We start from the raw sequence: 16,541 nt of genomic DNA on the forward strand, positions 1-16,541 counted from the left end.
TCTCCATCTCCTCCATTGCTGGGGTCCGCTTAGGCTACGTTCACATTAGCGTTGCGCCGCCCTGCGTCGGCGACGCAACGCGCGACGCACGGAAAAACGCGCGCAAACGCGTGCAAAAACGCGCGCGTTTTGCGACGCGTGCGTCGTTTTTGACGAAAATCGGACGCACAGAAAATGCAACTTGTTGCATTTTCTTGCGTCCGACGCTAGCGTCGGAAACGACGCACGTGGCGAAAAACGCCACCCAAAAAACGCACGCGTCCCCTATGTTAAACATAGGGGCGCGTCGCCGCTGCGTCGCCGCTGCGTCGCCGACGCAACAGCGGCGCAACGCTAATGTGAACGTAGCCTTATAGCGCACATCACTCGGATGTTATCCGAGTGGTGTACGCTGTCTCACTCGCACCCATAGGCTTATATGGGTGCGAGTGAGCCGAGAGTTTTCCTCAGTCCGAGACAATGCAGCATGCTGAGATTGTCTCTGACCGAGGAAAACGGCCGACAAAAAGTCGGCTGGTGGGAGCTGCCCCATATGGTAACATTGGTCCGAGTGCAATGCGATTTTTTATCGCATTGCACTCGGCCGTATTACGGTCTAGTGTGACCCCGGCCTTATTCACATCTTCATGCTTTTGCTCAGAATTTGCTAAGGCTTTATCTTAAAGCAAGCACCACTACGTCTGGTAATCCACGATTAATGTTTGCCAATATTTCTGCCTTTTATTTAGCATATATATTACATAGTTGACACTGGGGCTGGAACATATACATCACGGAGGAGATACTGGGCTGGAGCATACACATCACATAAGAGACACTGGGACTGGTGTATATACAACACATAGGAGACACTGAAACAGATGTACATAGTGGGATTAGAACCCAGGATCCCAGCGCTGCAAGGCTGCAGTGCTATCCACTGAGCCACCATGCTCAGGATGTTCATTCAGTTGTTTAATTTTATACAAAAAAAGCAGATCACAGATATGGCACACAACTAAAATCATTTCAAATGGCAACTTTCTGGCTTTAAGAAACACTAAAAGAAATCACGAACAAAAAATGTGGTAGTCAGTAATGGTTACTTTTTGTAACTTTTGTGTCTGTGATCTGCTTTTTTTCTACAAAATTAAACAACTGAATGAATATCTTCCAAGGACGGTGATTCCATAATTTTTGCCAGGGGTTGTACAACACATAGGAAACACAGGGACAGATGTATATACATCACATAGGAGACACTGGGGCTGGAACATATAAATCACATACCAGACACTGTGACTGCTGCCTGGAAAGGGACAGAAGTGCAGAGCGCAATAACTCTGCCTGCAAAAAAAGGTCCTGAAACTGGCTCTGGCCAGCATCAAGACGTCATCCTTGATTACATGAGCTACAGTGTTCTGATGACTGGAAACGAGTGGCCGCAGAGAGAGTAAACCTTCATTTTCTCACTGTGAATGATGCTCCAGTACACCAGCCAGCTTTAATTGAAATGCTATTTACCGGCAAATTACCACTATGGCTCGAGGTGGACAGAGTTTCTGTTGCTGACAAATTCCCTTTTATTCATCTCACTATTTCACTACTATTTGTATTGTTAATTCATCGTTTTAAATGCATAAAAAATCCAGAAAAGGTGAAAAGAAACCAAGAGTCCTCAGGTAGTACAATTTGTTGTTTGCAGTGTAATTTCTGGGCTGGGCAAATCAATACAGAATAAAAATACAAAAGGGACGATTTGAGGTGTCAAATTTACAGTTGGTTCCTGTTAAAATCTCAGATGCGTGGCATCATAAAAGATTAGGAAAAAAGGGTAGGAGGATAATAATGCCATTGAAACATCAAGTATTTTACCACTCTGTCATCGTTCCATGTTTAACTTTAATGCTGATGTCAAGACCGGGTGGTTGCCTACGTTTTACTTATGGACTGAAAGTCTATATTTTATGCTACCTCGTTTTATTCCCAATTTACCCAAACAATACATTTTTAGTCTCTGTGTGGTAGATTGCCTTTAGGAGATTTTACGATGTCATTACAGCAATGCTAGGTTATACATTTTGAGCTATTCACATTTTTGGCAATTCTTCACAATGTACTCAAGGAGATCCAGTTACAACCAAAGAAATGCATATTCTATTCCTAAAAAATACCTTTAAATTCAATTGTTTCCAATGTTTCTGATCTAACTTACAACATAAAATATGCATTAATATTAACAGTTCATTTCTAGAACATTTTAGTATATGGCACCAAGTGATCATTGTAGATTTTGGTTGAAATTATTTCTTTTTCTTTCCTTTTCCCTTCTTCCCTTTCTTTTTTGGAGCCGCAGACCAACTAAATCCACGAAATTCCAAGCAGTCCACCGCATTATGGGAGATGTAGTAAGCATTCAGCATGGCGGCTGGACTAAGGATGTCCACTTCAGGTTTAGGTTGCTTACTCTTCTTTGACTTTTTTGACTTCTTTCCTTTGCGGGACTTTGCTGAGCCCTTGGATTTGGCACTTTTTGTCGGCTGAAAGCATAAAATTAATTCAGTATAATATGAACGCTAACATTACCTACAGTACTGTAGCATTTTGGGAAATGACAGGACACACAGCTTATCTCCACTTATAACATAGGGGCAGATGTTAAGATTTAACATGCTGATCCTCTCCCACCCCCGAAAGACTAATGTGTACGGAAGTAGCGTAGCTACCAGGGGGGCAGAGGGTGCGGTCGCCCCGGGCCCGGAGCTCAGAGGGGGCCCACCTGGAGCTACGCTACCCTCAACTATATTAGCCTGCTGTGCACGCCACATAGTTAAGCTCTGCGGTAAAGCAGGGACATAATCTGCCTGCACTGCCGCGGTCTGTTCTGTAGAGGAGCATGTGCCGGGGGATGCTGGGTGCCGGCACTGTAACTGCTGCCTCCAGCATACTGCAGACCACATTGCTGGCTGTGTGGTGTCTGCTGAAGAGACTTCAGGAAGCTGCTTCTTCCCTGAGCCCTGCATAGAGGAGCAGGACAGGAGACCGGACGGAGTAGGAGCTCAGGCTGCAGGTGGCTGTATCCGGGCCGGGGGTGACTGCACTGTGCAGTGAGGAGGAGGCAGGACACTGTTCCCCTCCGGACGAGTCCTAGGATTCTTGCATCCGTTTTGCTCTCTCAGTCTCTCTCTCTGTCTCTCAGTCTCTCTGTCAGTCTCGCTCTCTCTCTCTCTCTGTATCTCTCAGTTTCTCAGTCTCTGTCAGTCTCAGTCTCTCTCTATCTCTCTCAGTCTCTCTCTGTCTCTCTCTCTCAGTCTGTCTGTCTCTGTCAGTCTCTGTCACTCTCTCTGTCTATCTCAGTCTCTCTCTCTCTGTCTCGCTCTCTCTGTCTCGCTCTCTCTCAGTCTTTCTCTCGCTCTCTCTCAGTCTCTGTCTCTGTCAGTCTCTGTCACTCTCTCTGTCTATCTCAGTCTCTCTCTGTCTTGCTCTCTCTGTCTCGCTCTCTCTCAGTCTCGCTCTCTCTCAGTCTCGCTCTCTCTCAGTCTTTCTCTCGCTCTCTCTCAGTCTCTGTCTCTGTCAGTCTCTGTCACTCTCTCTGTCTATCTCAGTCTCTCTCTCTGTCTTGCTCTCTCTGTCTCGCTCTCTCTCAGTCTCGCTCTCTCTCAGTCTCTGTCTCTGTCAGTCTCTGTCACTCTCTCTGTCTATCTCAGTCTCTCTCAGTCTCTCTCTCTCTCTTGTAATGTGGTCCTGTAGCCGGGGTCCGGGTCCTATCAGTCCAGTGTCTGTGTCATCACATATCAGTAAATACAAGATGACAAGCATGAAAATGCCATTTATATAAACAATAAAAATTACCATAAAGTTAAGGATAAACATAAATATGATAAAGAGCCAAATAGAGTAAAAATGGGAGCAGCGAGTAGGTGAATATAGGCAATCAGGTAAAGATGCCTATGTATACTCAGTCTGAATAACATGGCCCGCAAAGGGGGAGAAGGGAAAAAAGAAGAAATGACGTACAGGGGGGCGCACTTTCTTCTTTACATGTGTAATATTTTACCTCCCCCTCTTTCTTCTGCTTCCCTCTTTCTTTCCATTCCCCTCTTTAGGGTCTTGTCCAGACAAGAGTATTCCTTTTAGGCCATGTTCATTCACACCAGCAGTATTTGGTCAGTATTTTACCTCAGTATTTGTAGCCAAAACCAGGAGTGAGTGATAAATGCAGAAGTGGTGCATATGTTTCTCTTATACTTTTCCTCTAATTGTTCCACTCCTCATTTTGGCTACAAATACGGATGTAAAATACTGACCAAATACTGATAGTGTGATCGTAGCCTTAGGGTTACCTGGATGCATTCAGGGACCTATTCCCATATGATGGACTCCATACGCATTTACTGGTTGTTTTTATTTTCTGCAATTTGCAGCCCACAGAAAGGGACAGAGACAACAATCCAAGGGAGATAAAGTGGATGCCATTACACAACTTGGGAGCTAATTCGGGGCCCATTATACAACGTGGGGGCTAATGCAGGGGCCATTATACATTTTCGATTACAGCAGGATCATCTGCTGAGGTTCCCCTATACCCATGATTAAAGTGTGCCACCATAGTTGTAATCAAGGATTAGGGGCCCACTTAGATGGTTTGCCCCCCATGAGCTGAACCCCTAGCTACGCCTCTGGTGTACGGGGTCCTCAAGGCTTAATTCACATGTCCAAAAATCATCCGTTAGAACAGATCCATCAGCAATCTGATGACAAAAAACTTGTACAGACACAACTTTTTTGTCCGGGTGAAAAAAATTGATTTCAACTGGATCAGTTTTTTAAAAAAAAACATTCAAATCTATGGAAAACGGATCCGTGAAATAGCCATCCATTGTTCTTTCATTTGAAAAGGATCTGTTTTTTGCTTACTGGATGAGTTCAAGTAGATGATTACTTGAAAGTTCACATGCCCAGTAGCATATGTTAAATGTTTATTTTCTAATATGGTGTCATCTGGGGGGTTTCCGCTGATCTGTCATCTCAGGGGCTCAGCTAATGGAGCCCACAATCTATTAAAACGAATTCTACATTCTATGAGCCAAATAGCGCTCCTTCCCATCCGATCCCTGCCATGTACTCAAACAGTAGTGTACAACCACATATGGGGTATTGCCACATTCAGGAGAAATTACATAAATTGTTGGGTCCAATTTCTCCTATTACCCCTCTTGTAAAATATAAATTTGGCGCTAAAACAGTATTTTAGTGGAAAAAAATATTTTTTTCGTTCTCACATCTAAATGTTATAAAGGTTGGTGAATCACCTGTAGGTTAATATTGCACAGTACATCCTTAGATGAATTCATTGAGGGGGTCTAGTGTCCAAAATGGGTTCACTTGTAGGGGGTTTCTGCTATTTTCACCTGTCAGGGGCTCTCCAAATGCGACATGGCATTCACAATCTATTCCAGGCAAATAGCACTCTTTCCTTTCAAAGCCCTACATATGCCCAAACAGAAGTTTTTGACCAAATATGGGGTATCATTGCATTTGGGAAAAAGTGCGTAACAAATTATGACGTACGTTTTCTCCTGTTATCCATCGTAAAAAGTACAAATTTGGGGCTAAAACAAAATTTTTGTGTAAAAAAAAATGAAAATGTTCAATATGACGACCTAATGTTCTCAAATTCTGTGTAGTACCTGTGGGTTCAAAATGCTCATTAAACCCGCTGGATAAAATCCTTGAGGGATGGAGTTTCCAAAATGCCACTTGTGGGGGATTTCCTCTGTTTAGGCATATCAGAGGCTCTCCTAACGCAACGTGGGGCCTGCAGACCATTCCGTCAAAAGGTCCCCGTCATGCGCCCAAATAATGGTTTTCCTCCACATATGGGGTAGCGGAATAGTCAGGAGAAATGGCACAACAAATCTTGAGGTCCATTTTCTCCTGCTACCCTTGCTAAAATAAAAAAATGAGGCCTAAAAGTACATTTTTTGTGGGACTTTTTTATTTTTTATTTTGAAGTTTCTATGTTAAAACTTCTGTGGAGCCCCTGGGGGAGGGGGGTTAAGGTGCTCACCACACATCTAGATACAGTCCTTGATGGGTCTAGTTTCCAAAATGGGGTCACTTGTGTTTTTTTTTTTTCACTCTTTAAGCACAACAGGGGTTCTCAAAAAGTGACTTTGCATATGCTCTCGATTCCATCCATTTTTGCATTCAAAAAGTCAAACGGTGCTCCTTCCCTTCCAAGCCCTGTCGTGCGCCCAAACAGTAGTTTTCCCCCCACATATGTGGTATTGGCGTACTCGGGAGAAATCACACAACAAATTTTAGAGTCCAATTTTTCATGTTACCCTTGTGAAAATAAAACATTTGGGGCTAAAGTAAAGTTTTTGTGAAAAAAAAAGTTAAATGCTGTGTTTTTTTCTTGTGAAGCACTTGAAGGGTTAATACACTTCTTGAATGTGGTTTTGAGGGCATTGAGGGGTGCAAGTTTTAAGAAAGGTGTCACTTTTGGATATTTTCTGTCATATAAGCCCCCAAAAGGCACTTCTAATGTGATATGGTCTCTAATACTATAAAAAATGGTTTTGAAAATGTTGTTTAAAAATTAGAAATTATTGATTAACTTTTAACTTTTCTAACTTCCTAAAAAAAAAATTATGTTTGAAAAATAACACAGATGTAAAGTAGACGTGTGGGAAATGTTATTTATTAACTATTTTGTGTGACATAACTCTCTGGTTTAAAGGGACTCTGTCACCTGAATTTGGAGCGAACAATCTTCAGCCATTGGGGGGGGGGGGGGTTTCGGGTGTTTGATTCTCCCTTTCCTTACCCGCTGGCTGCAATATTGGATTGAAGTTCATTCTCTGTCCTCCGTAGTACATGCCTGCGCCGGCTGAAGATTACCTTGTGCAGGCATGTACTACGGAGGACAGAGAATGAACTTCAATCCAATATTGCAGCCAGCATGCAGCCAGCGGGTAAGGAAAGGGTGAATCAAACATCCGAAAACCCCGCCCCTATGGCTGAAGATTGTTCCCTCCAAATTCAGGTGACAGAGTCCCTTTAAGGGCATAAGAATTAAAAGTTTGAAAATTGCGACATTTTCACCAAATTCCTTATGTTTTTCACAAATAATCCCAAGTCATATTGGACAGATTTTACCATTATTATGCAGTACAATATGTCAAGTTCAGAATCAGTGGGATATGTTGAAGTGTTCCAGAGTTATTACTACATAAAGTGACACTGGTCAGATTTAAAAAATTTGGCCTGGTCACTAAGGGGTAAAAGGAGTTATCCACTACTGGTAAACTTTTTGAAAATAGGCCTCTTGTGGATCTGATATAGACAATGGTACCTGCCGTACCCCTGCTGATCCTTCATACCGCTGCAGGTGTCCACTACCAATTTCCAGGTTACCGCTCTGGTGAAAGCTGTCAGACGTCTACTGTGGCCAATCAATGGCCGCTGTTTAGCTGCAGATGTCATGTTCCATCCAAGCTGAGAAAGACAGCTAGGAGACTGTTTCTTCTGGCACAGACAGAACATGACCGATGTCAGCTGATTTTTTTAACACAATTATGGGCCAATTTTTTAGATGTTTAATAAAAGTGGACAACCCCAATAAAATAAAATATCTTAAAAGAGCTATCTGGCACTTTAAATTAAATTGACGGTCTGTCAGTGGGAAGTCTGGCTCTGGTGACCCCCTGCAATCAGCTCTTGAAGAGCCACATTTACTAGGCACAGCTCTGTACTTTTAGTACTTGCTGTGCCCAATATTACAACTCGCTACAGCACTATGCCATTTAAAGGGAATCCATCAGCAGGTTTTTGCTACCTCGTATGAGAGCAGCTTAATGTTGGGAAAGAAAAACTGAATTCAACAATGTATCACTTGGTTTACTGGGTGCAGCAGTTATGACACCATCAGAGATTTTAGATTTAGGATGAAGCAGAGCTGAGGAAGCTAACCACGCCCACACCACAGATAACCCCGCCCACACCAGGCTCTCTGTGTACAAAGTCCATAGATAGTGAGGTGCTTGTCACAAGAGGGGGTGCCTCCGGACTAATATAGTACGGCAATGTTAGTCTCTTAGTGATAAATCCTTCATAGTTAGTAAACAGCAGCGTGCACTTTGACAAGTGTCAAAGTGTCAATCCCCTGCTGTCCTCAGATTACATAGCAAAAAATCTGCTGACAGATTCCCTATAAGTAACCAGGTGTCACTGCTGCTTCAAACAGTTGATTGGCGGGAGTACTGGAAGTTGTACCCCCACAGAGGTGGCACTGGTGAGCTCTCGTAAGGAGCAACTTGGTATGGGGACATTAGTAAATAAGGAAAAACTTGTCTTATTACCATTCTTCTTAGTCCAGAGGTGGCTATCTTTCCATAATATCACCACCTATAAAAAATGCAGAAAAAACAAACAAACTGTTGTAAAACTGTTCCAAGACACGAGTAATTCTATATTAAAGAGGACCTGTCACTTCCCATAAATGTGTATATATGTAAATATGCTTATATATTTATACTTGGTGTACATGCTGCTGATGTCCTGGTCCTAAGACATTGTCCCCTATTCCTTGTACATAAATCTAGTCTTGTTAGCCAAGTGGGTGTGGTTCCACCTTTTGTGTATCTACAGGAGGACCACGCATTTTTGGCTAGAAAGTCTAGATTTATTGGCAGAAACTAGAGGGTCAGATCTCAGGAACAGAGCGGCACAGAAACAAATAATGACCAGCTCCAGATTCAGGAGAACTGCCGCATTTACACCGGGTAAAACACCAGGGATTTATGGCAAGTGGGTAACAGAAGCAGGGATATTGGGCATGGAAATCTCCTGAGCCCTGCGCTGTAGAGACAAATGACGAGTGCGGCATGGTCAGTAGGGTCACAATCCTACAGCGAATCACACAGGGGAGTGAGAGAAGGCGATTTTCTGTACTTGAATCCACCTCTTCCATATGTACATGGACAGAGACACCATCTTTTCAATTTTTTTTTAATAAAAAAATATGTACTCCCTGGGAATGTTGCCTAGTAACAGCCCATGTGACAGCCCCATAATCCCCATGTCTATACTTAGATGGAATTACAGGCACATTTTTTCTCCCAGTCTGACAACCTATGCTCCTGCTATTTGTAGAATGGTGACATTGGCGCTACATGACATTAGCAGATTAGCTGCTCCTCCGTCACTGGCCCTCCTAGTGACACAGCATCCGTGGCAGCGGCCTCATGTGACTATGGCGACCACCAAGTCATGATCGGCTATCACGTCACACTATCGTGGGCGTTAGGTCACACTATCGTGGGCGTTAGGTCACACTATCGTGGGCGTTAGGTCACACTATCGTGGGCGTTAGGTCACACTATCGTGGGCGTGGTGCAGGGCTGGACTGAGCATCGGGTGCTTCTGGCAAATGTCAGAAGGGCCCGTGCCTGTAGTGGGCCGCTCGATCCGCGCATGCTGGCAAGTACCAGCGTCAGAGACTGGAGAGAGCCAGCAGCACGCAAGATGAAAGGTAAGGCTAGTTTCACACTAGCGTTTTCAGGAGCTGCGGAGGGCTGCAGACTTTCTCCGTGAAGCCCTGCCCTCGGCCGCTCCTCTGCCGCTAGCTCCGCCTATTTCTGCATGAGACCTGCGTACCCATCTTTAACATTAGTTACGCAGGTCGTGCGGCTGTATGCGGATGCTTCCGCCACGTCGTTTTGTTGATGATGCGGAGAAAAAAAGAAATTGCTACCAGCTGCGTCCTATGCTGGTCGCCGCATACAGAGGCAAGACCTGCGTACCTAATGTTAAAGATAGGTACGCAGGCCGCATGCAGAAGTAGGTGGAGCTAGCGGTGGAGGTGCGTACAAGGGCGGGGCTTCACAGAGGAAGTCCGCAGCCCTCCAGGGAACTGCTGCCCTAGCTCTCCCTGGAAGCACAGTCAGCGCGGTGACATTATCAAATGCTCTGATCTGCTTTTATTCCCTTTCCCGGCAAAGAAAGAGAGACCGGGGGAGGTGGCGGGACAGAGCTGCTGTGAGCAGGAGAACCTGAAGAGCTGAACGTGGACATCAGCCTCCCCTGCACCACAGAAGTGTGTGTGTGTGTAGTCTGTGAGTGTGTAATACATGAGCATATGGTATCTGTAGTGTGTGTGTGTGTAATATGTGTGTGTTATCTGTAGTCTGAGTGTAATCCATGTGTGTATGGTGTGTGTAATACTTGTGTGTGAAGTATCTGTAGTGTGTGTGTGCAATTTGTGTGCGGTATCTGTAGTGTGTGTTACTTGTGTGTGCGGTATCTGTAGTGTGTTATCTGTATTCTGAGTGTAATCCATGTGTGTATGGTGTGTATAATACTTGTGTGTGCGATATCTGTAGTGTAATACTTGTGTATGAGGTATCTGTAGAGTGTAATGTGCATGCGGTATCTGTAGTGTGTGTGTGTGTAATGTGTGTGCGGTATCTGTAGTGTGTGTAATACTTGTGTGTGTTATCTGTAGTGTGTGTAATTTTTGTGTATGCAGTATCTGTAGTATGTGAGTGTGTAATGTGTGTGTAGTATCTGTAGTGTGTGTGTGTAATGTGTGTGCGGTATTTGTAGTGTTTCCGTGTGTGTAATACTTGTGTGTGTGTGTAAGGCCGGAGTCACACATGCGAGAAACACGTCCGTGTCTCGCATGTGAAATCCAAGCTCTGGCGCCGGCACTTGGGAGCGGAGCATGCAGCTCCATGTGTTGCTATGCGGCCGCACGCTCCGCTCTGGAGTGCGGGCGCCAGAGCTTGGGTTTCACATGTGAGACACGGACGTGTTTCTCGCATGTGTGACTCCGGCCTAATAACGAGTAATGTGTACGTAACGAGCCTGTGTTGTCCACCATGTGTGCGGTGTACATGTATGATGTGTGTGACTATATGACGTGTATGTAATTCATTGTATGTGGGCTGGTGAATTTTTTTTTGTGCCAGGGCTGCTTTTTGGTCCCATTCCGGCCCTGGCGTGGTGTCACAATATCATCACGTTATAACAGAAAGATTTTGTCTTTTCCTATAAACTAGTAATAGACAGTCACTTCCATCTTGGACGCTTATGGGAGCCCCAATAACATGTCCCCTACTAATCCCTGCAGTCACCATCAGCCATTACCGAGGCTTCTGCGGGGTTGTATCTAATGGGAATAGTGCAGGCGCTGCCGATCAACATGTCCCTGCCAGGAGGCTCCGGGCTCCGCACTGCCGGCGGGCACACACGGATACCCAGCCGGCTGCCTGTAACGTACTGTGTGCGATGTGCTCACCAGGCGGCGCCGTCCCCGGGGCTCGGGCTCTCCGGTGGTTTGATGACTGCACGGTCTGCTTATACTATAGCATCGTTACCTTGACTACGAAGGGTGCTCAGCGTGGAGCGGTTGCCGTGGTGACGAGTGTTCCCGCCCACACGTCATGCATTAGCCGGATACAGGCATCACGTGTTAGTGGCCGTCGGGTGGGCGGGGCTTTTATAGTAGGCGGGCTCAGGCTGTGCTGGATGAAGGAAGGAGCAGTGATCGGGCGCATGCTCCACACACGGACGATGGCAGCAGCCGCTCCTGTTGTGTGGATGGAGCCACCGCCCGATGATTTAGGTTTCGCTCACACTGAGGCTTTCAAGGAATTGTCCACTTTTTAAGTCAATTTAATTTTTTTTTTCTTAGCTGCATTTGTAGTAGTTTAAAAAATCATTACTAGGTTTAGGTTTTATTAGAACCGTTGTGGTTTTCCAGGCTCATTGTTTCCCTGCACCGTCAGCTTTGTTGTCCTAAATTCAGAAAAGACCAAAAAAAAAAAAGGAGTCCACATCCTGTCCCTATCAAACCACCACAGTGAGCTGCCAGACGTGTCCTCGGATAACTCACGCCGTGTGCCTAAAACAATAAGTGCCCACTTCACATTTAATAATGGCCCGAGTCTCCCCCAGTATGAATCTCTTCTATACACAGCATACTGACCCCTTAGTAGCCCCCAAACTGGTGGCCCCAACACTACAAAGGCCACATCATCTCCCACACTGCATGATGGCCCCCTAAATATTCTCCATATAGTATAATGCCCTCCCCATAGGCCTCAATCAGTAGAGTAGCTACCGAGAGGGTGGTGGCCCCAGGCTCTGCGGGGGCCCACCCGGAGCTATGCTACTGTAACTGTATCAGCGTGCACATCGCGCTGATAGTTACATTCGGCGACAGAGCAGGGAGAATTGATCTCCCTGCACTGCCGTTATGCGGCCTCTGAGCAGCAGTGGGCCCCCCACCCGTCATCGCAAGGTCCGCTGTGTGGGAAGGATGCTGATACAGCTGACCGCAGTGATGAGAGGAGCTTTACGCTCCCTCTCCCATCATCCCCGTCAGCGTCTGACATCACTGACACGGACAGCGGGTGCAATGGCATCAGTACTTGGCCCCTGCAGTCGGAGATGAGCGGGAGCAGCACGGGAACCAGGAGGAGGTGCATACTAAAACCCTATGTGCCAAATTAACCTATACCTATGGTAGATATTTTAGTCGTATTAATCTATACCTATTTTAGATTTTTTTTTTACCGTTTCATTTTCTTAATTTAGTTTTCCTTTCCACTTCACTCCATTTGAAGCAGAGTAACCAATTCATTTACTTATGTATTTATTTGACATAAAGTTGCAATACATGAATGTAGGGATTACATTTTTTGGAAACGGAATAAGGTTTTGAGCTCTGTTTTTTTTTATTGGAATATGTTCATATTAGTACAACAACGTTATCTTCCAAGTTTCATTAGGATCTTTTTAGGGATTCAGTCTTTATGCGCCATATTCTGCCATACCTATGCCTAGTGTGTTATCATGGTTGGAAACGGAAAAACGGTTTTAAGCTCCGTTTTTTTTTATTGGAATTAGTTCATATTAGTACAACAACGTTATCTTCCAAGTTTCATTAGGATCTTTTTAGGGATTCAGTCTTTATGCGCCATATTCTGCCATACCTATGCCTAGTGTGCTATCATGGTTGGAAACGGAAAAACGGTTTTGATCTCCATTTTTTTTATTGGAATAAGTTCATATTAGTACAGCAACGTTATCTTCCAAGTTTCATTAGGATCTTTTTAGGGATTCAGTCTTTATGCGCCATATTCTGCCATACCTATGCCTAGTGTGCTATCATGGTTGGAAACGGAAAAACGGTTTTGATCTCCATTTTTTTTATTGGAATAAGTTCATATTAGTACAACAACGTTATCTTCCAAGTTTCATTAGGATCTTTTTAGGGATTCAGTCTTTATGCGCCATATTCTGCCATACCTATGCCTAGTGTGCTATCATGGTTGGAAACGGAAAAACGGTTTTGAGCTCCGTTTTTTTTATTGGAATAAGTTCATATTAGTACAACAACGTTATCTTCCAAGTTTCATTAAGATCTTTTTAGGGATTTAGTCTTTATGCGCCATATTCTTCCATACCTATGCCTAGTGTGTTATCACGGTTGGAAACGGAATAAAGGTTTTGAGCTCCGTTTTTTTAATTGGAATTAGTTCATATTAGTACAACAACGTTATCTTCCAAGTTTCATTAGGATCTTTTTAGGGATTCAGTCTTTATGCGCCATATTCTGCCATACCTATGCCTAGTGTGGTATCATGGTTGGAAACGGAAAAACGGTTTTGAGCTCCGTTTTTTTTATTGGAATAAGTTCATATTAGTACAACAACGTTATCTTCCAAGTTTCATTAGGATCTTTTTAGGGATTCAGTCTTTATGCGCCATATTCTGCCATACCTATGCCTACAGTGTTATCATGGTTGGAAACGGAAAAACGGTTTTGAGCTCCGTTTTTTTTATTGGAATAAGTTCATATTAGTACAACAACGTTATCTTCCAAGTTTCATTAGGATCTTTTTTGGGATTCAGTCTTTATGCGCCATATTCTGCCATACCTATGCCTATGGTAGTTTTTTTTTCTAAAGTTGAATTTTTTGAATCTATTTTTCCTTTCCACTTCACTCTATTTAAAAATAAATTAGCGGAGGTTAAACTTTAATTGCGTTTTCAACAAGGCAAACCCATACATTTCTATAGAGTAACTTTAAATTTGAAATAAACACTGAATCCCTAAGAAGATCTTGATGAAACTTTGAAAATAATTTTGTCGTTAATATGAACTTTTTCCAGCAAGAAAAACAGAGCTTTAGGCTGGTGTCACACTCAGCTTAAGATAATACGGTCCGTATATTACGGCCGTAATACGCTGAAAAGTCCCCAAAATAGTGGTCCGTAGCTCCTCCGTAGGCAGGGTGTTTCAGGTGTTTTTTGCGCATGGCATCCTCCGTTTGTAATCCGTATGGCATCCGTACTGCATGTTTTTCTCGCAGGCTTGCAAGACCAACATACGGCTATACAAGGTATCCATGTGTAAAAAAAAAAAAAAAAAATATATACTGTGTATATATGTCAGTAGACACATATATGTATATTTATTAATCTTTCATACAGCGCGAGATAGCTTTAAAGCCGGTAATTCAATTACCGGCTTTTGCTATCTCCTTCCTAAACCCGACATGATATGAGACATGGTTTACATACAGTAAACCATCTCATATCCCCATTTTTTTTGCATATTCCACACTACTAATGTTAGTAGTGTGTATATGCAAAATTTGGGTGTTCTAGCTATTAAAGGGTTAAGTGGCGGAAAAAATTGGCGTGGGCTCCCGCGCAATTTTCTCCGCCTGAGTAGTAAAGCCAGTGACTGAGGGCAGATATTAATAGCCTGGAGAGGGTCCATGGTTATTGGCCCCTCCCCCTGGCTAAAAACACCTGCCCCCAGCCACCCCAGAAAAGGGGTGAGGGCGCCCTCTGCTGGTTGTTCTCATATGAACTCGAGCCTGGGAGCTTTCTAGGAAAGTTCCCACGCTCGAGGAACAACCAGCAGAGGGCGCCTCACCGCAGAACAACGTGGATTTCATCACAGAGGCGAATCGATTAAAAGCTATTGTGATTGAGAAAGAGGAAGATAGACAGCGTGTCATGCGTCTGCGACGATGCCGTTTGTGGATCCACCCCATCACGGCACAGAGAATGACCCGGGGAGTCTTTTCAACGTTGTATATGGAGCTTCGAGGTGACCCTGAAAAGTTTTTCAGCTATGTTCGGATGAAAGCGGAGAACTTTGATATATTGGTGGAGCGGGTTCAACATCTGATAAGAAGGAGTGATACCTATTGCCGATTCTCCATTACCCCGGCTGAGCGTCTGATGGTCACTCTTCGGTAAGCATTCTTTTGAATCAACTTTTGTTGTGGACTCTTTATTTGATATTTTGAATTTGTAGTAATTTCAGTCTTCCTTTTCTTCACAGATTCCTAGCAACTGGTGAATCCCTGTCTTCCCTACATTTTCAATTTAGACTGAGCATTTCCACAATATCAGGAATAGTGAGGCACACTTGCCGTGCACTGTGGGACTGTCTGCATGAAGAATACATTCCACATCCCACAATGCAGACATGGTTGGAAGTAGCTGACAGATTCCTGGAAGTGTGCCAGTTTCCCAATTGCTTGGGTGCCGTGGACGGGAAACACATCTGTATCGTGAAACCGGCTGGATCTGGATCTCCGTATTTCAACTACAAGAAGTACTTTTCCATCGTGCTGATGGCCATCGCCGATGCAGATTACAAATTAGTAGCTGTGGACATTGGGGCGTATGGCCGTTCTAATGATTCGCAAGTTTTCAAACTGTCTTCTATGGGGCGGCATTTATATGGACAAACCTTTCAATTCCCCCCCCCCCCCAAGACCACTGCCTCAAACCTCTGTGCCACCAATGCCATTTGTATGTGTTGGGGATGAAGCTTTTCAGCTTTCAGAGCATCTTTTGAAACCCTACTCCAGCCGTGGTTTAACCAATACTAAAAGAATTTTCAACTACAGACTCACACGTGCAAGGAGAATGGTGGAGTGTGCGCTTGGGATCCTAACCGCCAAATGGAGAGTTCTCTTGACATCCATAAACTTGAAGACAGACACTGTGGATGAGGTAGTGAAAGCGTGTGTTGTCCTACACAGTTATGTTATATCCAAGGAACAGCTTTCCATTGAGGACCACTCTGCCGAAACCACCTTGATGGATTATAGCAACCAGACATACAGAAGTTCTGCCACAGTTTCCAGAATACGGGATCACTTTGCAGAATATTTTATTTCACCCCAAGGAAGAATACACTGGCAGGATGATAGAGTTTAAACACTTTGTATGTACATAGTAATAACTTTAACCTTTACCCATGTTGTGTACCTGTTGTTTTTACCTTACCCATGTTGTGTACCAGTTTGGTTTTTACCCTCATGTTGCGTACCTGTTTGGGTTTACCTTTTACCCATGTTGCGTACCTGTTTGGGTTTACCTTTTATCAATGTTGGGTACCTGTTTGAGTTTATTTTTAAACCAAGATGTGCATCTGTTTGGGTTTTACCCAAAGTACTACTGTTACCAATAAACCTTGTTTAACAAAAGTGTTATTTGTCCCTAATGAATAAATACAAGAG

The 16,541-nt window shown here is 44.0% G+C and overlaps 1 protein-coding gene across 3 annotated transcripts; it reads right to left on the reverse strand.

Moving 5' to 3' along the window:
- Positions 1-694: 694 nt before the first annotated feature.
- On the reverse strand, positions 695-11,448 carry SMKR1 (small lysine rich protein 1). 3 transcript variants are annotated; one of them, XM_069765400.1, is made up of 3 exons: positions 11,364-11,448; positions 8,346-8,391; positions 695-2,519 (listed from the first exon to the last, which is right to left on the reverse strand). In XM_069765400.1, the coding sequence occupies exons 2-3, from the start codon at positions 8,346-8,348 to the stop codon at positions 2,283-2,285; spliced, it is 240 nt and encodes a 79-aa protein (XP_069621501.1). In that variant the 5' UTR covers positions 8,349-8,391; positions 11,364-11,448; the 3' UTR covers positions 695-2,282. The 3 variants fall into 3 exon arrangements, with proteins under 3 accessions (XP_069621501.1, XP_069621499.1, XP_069621500.1); XM_069765398.1 differs by having other exon boundaries at positions 11,285-11,415; XM_069765399.1 differs by lacking the exon at positions 11,364-11,448 and adding an exon at positions 11,267-11,355.
- Positions 11,449-16,541: the final 5,093 nt, after the last annotated feature.

The sequence above is a fragment of the Ranitomeya imitator genome, chromosome 4, assembly GCF_032444005.1.
Source record: "Ranitomeya imitator isolate aRanImi1 chromosome 4, aRanImi1.pri, whole genome shotgun sequence".
Taxonomy (NCBI): Eukaryota; Metazoa; Chordata; class Amphibia; order Anura; family Dendrobatidae; genus Ranitomeya; species Ranitomeya imitator.